The 10,319-nt window shown below is 44.1% G+C and overlaps 1 protein-coding gene across 1 annotated transcript; it reads right to left on the bottom strand.

Moving 5' to 3' along the window:
* Positions 1–5,437: 5,437 nt before the first annotated feature.
* On the bottom strand, positions 5,438–9,966 carry ppp1r8a (protein phosphatase 1, regulatory subunit 8a; the record flags this gene model as incomplete). The annotated part of the gene is made up of 7 exons (XM_083679940.1): positions 5,438–6,820; positions 6,959–7,023; positions 7,224–7,368; positions 7,577–7,794; positions 8,549–8,702; positions 9,257–9,317; positions 9,917–9,966. The coding sequence occupies 7 exons, from the start codon at positions 9,964–9,966 to the stop codon at positions 6,458–6,460; spliced, it is 1,056 nt and encodes a 351-aa protein (XP_083536066.1). The 3' UTR covers positions 5,438–6,457.
* Positions 9,967–10,319: the final 353 nt, after the last annotated feature.

Here is a 10,319-nt window from a genome sequence, read left to right as displayed (position 1 = left end):
ACGCCCTGTCATTAATGTATATTTCACCTCGCTTATTTCGTTAGATTGTCAGAATACAATTTCTTCCACATTTTGTAGTGTAGAGCCCTGTCTCTCATGCTTGAGAATCAAGCGACTAAACTGTAGCGTGGAATAAGTGCTGCTTACACATAATTGGACGGCGCTTGGATCAAGTCACTCCCTCCAGAACAGGTTTAGCGAGAGGGACTACACAGCAGCATCTTTTCACATTGCTATTCCATAGGATGGCGTAAGGAGTCGAGCAAAAACAATCATACGTTTTTCTTCACCGTATTCATAATATACTCACCGATTATTAATTTGTTGTTGTTATTTATTTATTTTAAGTGTGTTGGTGTATGGATGCTTCAGTGAACCAATTGGCAAGTGTCGTTGTGAAATACATTTTGAGGAAAAAGACTAAGGTATAATGTCCCTTTTGAAGCATTGTCATATGTTAGGCTAATTGAATTATAGACCAGTGGACACATTCCCCCTGAAACCTGTTGCTGAAATAGATTGAGGGGAAATGTGATAGAGTGTGTGTGTGTGTGTGTGTGTGTGTGTGTGTGTGTGTGTGTGTGTGTGTGTGTGTGTGTGTGTGTGTGTGTGTGTGTGTGTGTGTGTGTGTGTGTGTGTGTGTGTCAAACCATCAAATCCTAAACCACTCTTTGGGATTCTGTAAACTTCTCTAAATTCGCCGACTCAATGTACCCACCATAACACAGACGACAAATATTAAAGGCTCAGCCTTCATGCGGATAATTTATCACGAGGGCCAGTCTAAATTGCACCAAATAATGTATTGACGATTAGATGGAAGTTACGCAGCAGATTCTCTAAAATGCTACGGAGTAAATTACATATATCCTTTGAAAAAATAATTGGCTAGCGGTTAGATGTCATACCATTCTCTACTCAATTGTTTTCTCCCAGCAGTGGCAGGAAAGACAGTTGTGGATGTCACACTCAATTGGAGCCCGTAGACTACCCACGGTTATTCGTTTACTGGGAGGGGGATTCCGCCCACGCTGTGAGCCATTGTGCGTTGATTTGATTGAGCTCAAGTTCCAAATCTACATTTCTTCTAACCAATAACACCTATACTATTACTACTGTAGGCTATGCATTGATTACTACTTTGTACAATGTGGGCGGGACAATGAAAGCAAACCTACCATAGGCTATAAACTCCCTAATCTCCTTTTGAGGTGGAAAATCCCACAGTAGTGACGTTACCTCTCACGATTGACAGCTGGTTGTCAATGGTAACCGCTACCACTCAAGATTGATAAGTTGTTGTCAATGGTGACCGTATCCTCAAATGCTCCACAGTGGAATGTTTTCATCGTGACTAAAAGAGTCTATCATCACAACAACAAGTGTGTGTGTGTGTGTGTGTGTGTGTGTGTGTGTGTGTGTGTGTGTGTGTGTGTGTGTGTGTGTGTGAGAGTGAGAGAGAGAGAGAGCGAGGGAGAGAGGGAGAGGGGAGGAGGAGGAGGAGAGAGGGCAAGGGAAAACTGGAGAGATGCTGTAAATGAGAACAAACAGAGGGATAATTCAAAACACATGGTTCTGCGGTTTTGAGAGAAGATTTTTATGCACCACAGTGAAGTTGTAACAGGAATGCGGTGTGACTCCTATCATATGGAATGAAAACACTGAACCCATGCCAGCTCAGTGGATGTAATGTTCTGGTGTTGCCTTCAGTGGGCTAAATGAGTTGGGTATTGACAAACAACCATGAAGCTTCAACTCAGACCACAGGACTGGACGCGGTGAGGGAGATATCCTCTTATTTCCATGAGAGGACGATAGCTGCCTTATGAAAACTGTCATATTCATCTCCTCAAAGCAGACCTCTGAATGGTCCAGGGGGTTCAGATATAGATGAAGAAACTAGATCAGGACTGAAATGAGGATTAGGATCTGTCTCGTAGACCTAACCACACCTGTGTTATTGTTGTCATCAACAATGGATGTTGGCACAGTGGGTTTGGCAAGACAAACCCTTTTGAATCCACTCTGACTGTCTCTTCACCACCAACCCCCAGCCCTAACCCACCTGACAGCTATCCAGGGTTATTGATGTGTTTACTGTTAGCATGATGCTACTCTCCCTACTCTTGGGAAACCCTGAGGGTTCACTAGGCTACTTGAGCAACCCTTGACGCTACTTGAGCAGTGCTTGTGCAGCACTGGCTGACTGCTGCTATAGTAATCATAATCAGGGGGATCCGCTCCTGCTGCATATCTCTCTCATGTAAGAATATAAATAACAACACTTAGAACTATATTTTATTTATTCGTCCACTTCAGGTGAACACACTCAACGGAGTAGCTTGGGAGAGTTGTTGTTGGCCAGGGTACAGACGTACACAGCTTTGACAGTTTACTATCTTGAGCCTTCTTAGATGTAATGCTCTTCAAACCCTGCTGGGTTGGATTGCATTCTGACTACGTTAGTTCAGTTAGCCCAAACAGCTCTCCCGTCCTACCTCCCTCTCTCTTCCTCTCTCTCTCTCTGTCCATCCCTCCCTCCCTCCCTCCCTCCCTCCCTCCCTCCGTCTAGCCCTCCCTCCTCTACAACCCACTCCAGTTACATAAGACGGCCGTCAGTGTTGTTTTCTGCTGTGACTTGGGTGTGGAAACTGTGGGAGTGGAGGGCTGGGTGTCTCAGCCTGTACACAGCCGATGGCCATCCCAGGAATGCGTCTTCTCCTTGGGCCTGGGCTGCAGCCAACCATGTGGCCTCCCAATGTCACAGAGCCTGAGAGAGGAGCTGGAGAGCTCAAGTTCTAGGAGACTTTCCAAAGACAAAAGGCTGCGTTTTACTCCTGACTATTGGCAGTACATGTTGGTTCCACTAATACTTCCTGCATGGATTCTTTCTTCTGCTTTTTAAAGGTGGAAACCACAACGCTGAATTGGTCCTGCCTCCCAATCGTTTGATGAATACAAACGTGGTATTAGTAATATTTTAAGAATCCCCCTCCAGCACAAACAGTTCAATGGTAAAATGAACAGGCAGACGCAGTGACAGACTTCCTTCTGCCATACCTGATTTAAAGAGGTTTAGCTAACACTATCCGACACCTACCGTTAATCCTATTTCAAATTGCAACCTCAACCATGAAATCCACTCACAAGGGGGAAAAATACACAGTGATGCAGCGCAGAGGTGCTACAGAGATAATCTTCCCCCTGTCACTTTTGTCTGCTGGCTTTCGGAGAGAAACAAAAGGGGAAATGGTACCAATAAAGCATGTAAATGGATGCAACCACTAAGTAAAAACAGACGACTCAGGTTAGTAGGTATGTGGGGAATGACGAGTAACCTCAGCATATGCATCATGATGCAGAAATTATGAGGCAAGGCCAAAGGTTTTGAATAAAGCTTTAATGAATCAAATAACCCAGTCGTGTAGACATTCAAATATCCCAATCCCTCATTCAAAATATGTAGCCACCATTCCCATGAACTGACTCAACCCCATGTGGTTTGCTGACCTAGTAATGATCCCATATTTAACACAACCGGTCTGGACAGCCTCCTCTCCACTCTCCACCGAGGGAAGTCCTGGAGCCGGCCACCGCATCGGAGACCATAGGGTGGAGCAGGGAACCGGTGAAGTCACTCCTCAAGGCACCACAACGCCACAACACTAGGCCCACCAAGAGCTTGGAGACGAGAGTTTGAGAGAGGGCCTGGTGTGGGGGTGTAGGTATAACCGTGGGTGTGACAGGAAGGCAGAGGGGGTAGGGAGGGTAGGGAGGGTGTCAGCAGGTGCGCTCCCCTCTGTCTCTGTGCGTCTCAGAGTTCTGCCTGGCTGCCTCTGACACACGACCAGGTTGATCAGGGCCGACAGCCTCTCTGCACCCACCTTCAGTCAACTGCCACGTGAGGTCACCTGCGGCACTCCAACCCTCCGGGGTCACTACAGCAAAACATGCAAGTCGCATACAAATAGAGGCCTATCAGTAGTGGCTGTTGTGTTAGATGTTACATGTGATATTTGAGGATCAGCCATTTCACTCATTTAAAGCCGAACAGGCAGAGTGGGTTGAGTGGAAACGCTGTGACTCTGAATTTAATTTCTGTATAATTCCTATTATCTTTTTTGGTCACGGTTTAACACTGTTGAGTGAAAATGGAGGAATTAAAAAAACAACAACTTGGATTACAGTGAAAAAAAATGAGGGAGTTCAGAGGGTCGTATATCATTAAGCAATTGAGAAAGTTAATTAGGCAGCTCTGATAATTATTGCCATGGCAACCTGAGCGCACTCATGCAGATTTGATTAACGAGTTGCCATTTATCTGCACTGGCGAGACAGAGAGGCATGCGAAGAACCCTAGAGACCCCTAAAGGTGAGAAGGTGTACTGCAAGTTTTGTTCAACAATGCCTGTTATCGTGTCCTTCTCCAACCTAATAAAGGCTATGATGATCTTGCAAACATGCCATCACCTTCACACGTATTCTGATGTTTCTCCAAAACACCACTAGTTTGCATACAAATGCAAGAGCAACACATGACGTCTTTTGACTAAAGAATGTACAATACCAGTCAAAGGCAAAACACTACTGCTCTGCTACTCTGGTCTCAAAACTGAGTGAGGACACAGAATATGTATTTGAGAACTCCCATGGCCTTGTTCATTGCCCCCGGAAAGGCTTCAAACTATGTTCTGCACAAAACTGAGATGCACAAATGATAACATTTTGAGTCCTGACACCTACATACACCCTCCACACAAAAATAAAACATCTCTAATTTTCCAATTCATATATAGTGATGACATTTGTGGCACGTGATACATGATCAGTGCAATACAAGATGAGTGAAGTAGCATTGACATCAGGGATGTTTCTAGATTACACAAAGACTACAGTGCCCATGTTGCCCTCTGGTGGAAAATACATCAATGACCATAAACTCACAACCATTCAAAATGAACCTCACTGTTGATAGAATGTGACACCACTGGTAGCCTGGGATATTAACCACACAACTTCATTGTGCAGGAATGGTCGCTAGTCGCTGCTTAGGGAACAGTGAAACTGTAAAACAGCAGAATGTTTTAGAGGACAGAGCTGTTTTCAAACAATGTTTGTCACAAACCAAATTCAGACACAAACACCGATGATGCAGTTAGAGACTTAAACGAGCACAGAGAATTGTCAGGACAAACTCGTCACCTTGGGAAGTAACTGACACATCCGACATCCTCTGAACACGCACTCAAATTCTGTTTGCTAAAAAATCTGTTAATTGGCACTCCCAAGAGCTTTCTCAATAGATTGCATCGTTGGCAGTAGAAAAGAAAAACTGGAGGCATGAAAGCCATTCTCAGACTCAGTGGGAGATTTCTCAAGACACACTCTAATCCTCCTCCCCATCATTTCACACAGAGTGACGCGAAAGGTATGGATTACTGTTTATTATACAAATATCAAACAGAGATATGAATTCTAATAACCATCATGTCACTTTAAATATATTTTTTTCTACCTCAGCTTCATACATGTCAAATAATCGGTTCCATTTCAACTGCCAAATTCTGGTATAAAAATAGCACAAAATAAACAATAAAATGACTGTCTCACAAATACTAGTTTCTCCATTGAGTTCCTTTAAAGCCAATTTGCTTCCACAGTGCATAGCCTTGTCTGAATGAATTACTGACATGTTGAGCAGTCTTTGCCAGGATAATCTGACTTTTTTCTTTTTTTCAAGACAGAAATATGGTTTTAAGAGGGACCAAAATTATAAACAAAGCAAAATTCATACATTGAACAGTCAGAGCGAAGAGCTACAAATCAGATTGTAACAAAACAGTGTTCATCTTTCTTTTCATTATTCCAAAATAAATAAAGCTCTACACCAGAGGTTCAAATGCATCCACCTATGTGTTACAGTTAGTCCTATGGTAAGAAAGATTGCTATTCTATTGTGTCAAATGTTTTTCGCATTTCAATCTAAAGGCGGAGACCAAACATCTTGTCAGTACAGGCAGATTGAGCAATAAAAAGGCATAATGTCATAATGAGTGAATGGAGCAGACAAATAAACAAACAAACAAACAAACAAACAAACAAACAAACAAACATAAAAACTAAAATAATTATTTATAATTATTAATACAAAAATCTCCAGACCCCCACCATAAAATATCAATGTCACAGCTCATACCAGACCTGGGAAAGATACATACAATTGAAATAATAAAGATGTACTTGATTTAGTGGCATAGTGGAGCCAATGGAATAGTCCCAAAAGTGCAAACTCTACATGCAAGGCAGACTAAATCAAGCGCACCTCACATCAATATTTGAAATGCATATTCTGCCCAGGTCTGGTTTATACAGTACAGTAAGTCTTGATTGAGTGTCCTGATTTGACCACTCCCCTAAATAATAACCCATCCAATTGTATTGTCCAGGAAGGGCCTGCCTATATTAGGAGAGAAGGGGTAGGCTTCTTTCCAGGCCACGCCTCCTTGGCATATTTCTTCTTGCGTGGCTCATTAACAGGTTCCGCTGTGTAAGGTCCAGGTGCAGGGGCAGGGTTGAGGGTGACAGGGGGCTGTGCCGAGGTGGGGGAAAGGTCCACCTCTGGGGCAGGGTTAGGGAAGGGCAAGGGCAGTCCTCCCAGGATTGTGGTTCCCCCCTGGGCTCCAGCGGGGTGGGTCCCAGCCTCATGGCTCGTGGGTGGAAGGTCTCCATAAAGACCTCCACTGAAGGGGAAGTTCTGCATTCTTCGGGCCACGGTGTCCTCCAGGCCCAACGAAGTAGCATGTCCCTCCATCTTCTTTTTCTGAACAGTATTTGTTCGTTAGTACGTTTTGGAGGACGCAAGAAGATTAAAAAATGTCAATACACAACTTCATAACTTCATGTTTTTACTCAAGAACTATTGCAAATTCAAGAGATAAATGTATACAAATATATTTACCTTAATAGGCACGACAGCTGTCTGTACCATGTTCCTGAAGCGCCCTACAGATGGGTCGACATCCTCTGTGGTGGCAAGGAAAGAGAGAGGATTTGAATGTGACAACATCAAAACCCAAAACAAGTGGATGCATGAATGTTTAGGAATGAGGAAACACAAACATACTTTCCCACACAATCACACCCCATATAGCTCCATTCTGTCTGTCTGTCTGTCTGTCTGTGTGTGTGTGTGTGTGTGTGTGTGTGTGTGTGTGTGTATACACCTGGGTTGATGACCTCCTCTTCCTCGCTGAAGGACACTCTGGAGCTCCTCCTCTTCCTCTTGGGCCTCTGGATGTCCAGGTTGCCCTCCTCAATGGTGAGGGTGGAGATGCGCTTGTTGTGGGCTGTGTTGAACTCTGTCAAGTTCTGTCTCAAGGACACAGACGTGGTCAGGATTACAACACGGATAAAGAGGAGCTTTCAAAATGAAAAACAAAGGGTACTAATGTACTCTAATAAAAAATTAACCAAACACACTTAATCAAGATAGCTCTGCACACACACCAACCAATGAAAATAAGAATGAATCTTCCCTGGCTTGAACATACGCATGCACACACGCACACACACACACCTCAAGCTCAGTCTCCTCTTCAGGTAACCCCAGCAGGCCTTTGAGCTCCTCATCCTCCCCTGGCTTGACGTCCCCTGGGGCAGCGCTGGCTTGGGTCTGGGGCTTCTCCCTCAGGGTGTAGACCCGTGTGGACGCCCCAAACGACATGGTGGAGTCGATGGGAACCTGCTGGGGCTTGTGGGGTTCCAGCCGTATGCGCCCCAGAAACGTTCCATGGGCTGCAGAGACGGAGAATGACATCAGTGCTGTGTCCCGGTTCTCCACCATCTTCTTTCCCTGAAGCGTGGACATGTGCACCCCCACATGGATTTAAGAGGGAGTGGAATGGTGTAAGGAATAAGGTGGAAACTAGGGGAGGCCAGTGGAGGTAGAAATCGGAGGATGGGCTCATTGTAATGCATGGAATGGAATGAGGAATGGTATCAAACACACGTGTGTTTGTTACTATTCCTCATTGCATTCCATGCATTACAATGAGTCTCTCCTCCGATTTCTATCTCCCAACCAGCCTCCCCTGGTGGAAACTCCCTCAAGTCAATGCTTACACCATTCCTAATTTATGAGGGGGGAGTGCACAAGTGCACGCTTCAGGAGAAAGGCAGAGAATTGTGATACAGGAAAAGATTATCCCTCATTCAATATCTCTTCATGCTGAAAGTCAAAGCAGCTACTAGCTAGGATCTGACTTGGCATGGCACAAGCTATTGAACAAATCACAGCCCCAAGCAAACTAGGCCTATGACCTTGTTCAGTCCATGTTATACATCTTACTTTACCACCCTGATACATACTGTATACACACTGAAAAGGAGCAGTACAGTTCAGGAGCCGTTTCAAGGGTAGATGTCATGACCAGGTGTTCTCTATAAGAGTCTCTATGGCAACCCTTTTATATAGACTTCACACGTACATCCCTCTCATTCCCCGTGTGTTAGTGTACAAAACACCTCTAGAAAGCAGCACTGTACTCACTGCTGTTGAGGTCAATGAGGAAGACCCTCTTAAGGTGCCTGTGGTAGACCAGGGCTGAGTGGACGCGCGAGCAGGACTGATGGTCTATCGTGAAGTCACATACATCTGGGTTCCTCCCAAATAAGTAGTATTTCTTTTCGTCAATGATTAGCTTCTACGGAACGGAAACAAGCACGCAAAATAATGTCGAAATTCCAGAAAACACAAACACAATATTCTCAAATCCAACAATCGGCTAAAACTGATGGTAAAAAAATGTGGAGTTTGAAATGGGATGGCAGAAGATGTTGGGGTCCCTAAGGTCATGTAGTGGAAGGTCAGAGGGTCTGCATTTAGAGAGTGAGATGGGGGGTCTCTGGCAGCATTGGAGAGGTCACTGGGTTCAAAGCAGAGGACTCCAAGAAGACAACAACTACATTACAATAATCCATATTTGGCAATAGCCATGGCCCCTGGCCCTTGCTCCTGTGTGAGGTTGTTTTCTGTCCATCTCTAAGGCCAGTGTTGCAGTCATTACTATTCTGTCTACATTGAAAGTTAGCATAACAGCGCTAACGTGCTATGGTGCAATGCATCTGGTTTGTTGAAATTTCAATATGTCAATGATATTGCATCTGTCCCTTCTCAAATAAACACGTAAATAAATAAATACATTCTCATGAAGGCTGGGATAATGATTGGGGGTTGAGAGCAGAGCAGTGAGCTTACCTCCACCAGCTTGTCCCCCTTCACCACATCCAGATGAAGTCCCGGGGGAGGTTTTCCTGCCCTGATCAAACAGTCAGATGAAACAGACTGTGACTAGCAAACAGAGAATGTCAATGCCTTGGAATGGTCCAACTATTGTTTCTCTGTCTTCCTGCAAAATGTGTTCAGCTACTATACGAGTTTGCATGCTCCACAAATGATTGACAAGCAATGGCAGTATCCTGGCCTCTGAATTTGTTGTAAAACTATATACAAGTATTGACATGTCTCACTCTAAGGTAGGTAGGTAAAGGTAGGCGTGTCACTCTACTGCGTTGGTAAATGGGTGAGATTGCGACAATATGACAGACTAGCGTTCTGGAATACAATCCGATATCGACCCAGGTTGACCTGTGTACGGATATTTTGGACTGTCAACCACGACAGGGGAAGATACATCTCAATATTGTTTGCTGCGCTAACTTTGCTACAACTGAGCTGTGCTGTGCGTTGGCTAGACAGCTAGCTGAACTGGACTTAGTAGGTTTCTAGCTGGCAAGCTACAATCCATTCGATGAGACAATTGCTTCGTTCTTTCATCAACATAGACCATTCAACACTCTACTGCATGCTTTTGATATTTCATAGTCAAAAATATGCATTAGACATCGTAGGTCTTACCATGACGGGCAGTCAAAAAGAGGTGTGTTTGTGCTTGGGTTTGCTGCCATCTTACACCGTTGCCTATGAATGCTGGGAAAGTGAGGACTTCAATGTAGTCATTAGAAATCTGGGAATCGTAGTCTAGAACAGTGACTGAAAATATTATTTAAGTCACAGTTAGTAAACTGACAGGTAAATCAACATGTATGGTTGTATTGACCCACAGCCATTTGAGATATGAAGATGTAGAGACAGTTAAACTCCTAAGATATTTTCCCTGTCATTACAATCATACAGCAGATTAGAGACACCATTGGTGATTCATTATTTTCATCGCACATGTGATACATGATACACATTTCACAAAGCAATCATTTATCAACATGAATACTGTGCATTAGCTGCCAGCAGTCACTCATAC

Source organism: Argentina silus, assembly GCF_951799395.1.
Source record: "Argentina silus genome assembly, chromosome: 11".
Lineage (NCBI taxonomy): Eukaryota > Metazoa > Chordata > Actinopteri > Argentiniformes > Argentinidae > Argentina > Argentina silus.
This window is presented reverse-complemented; position numbering and strand designations above follow the sequence as displayed.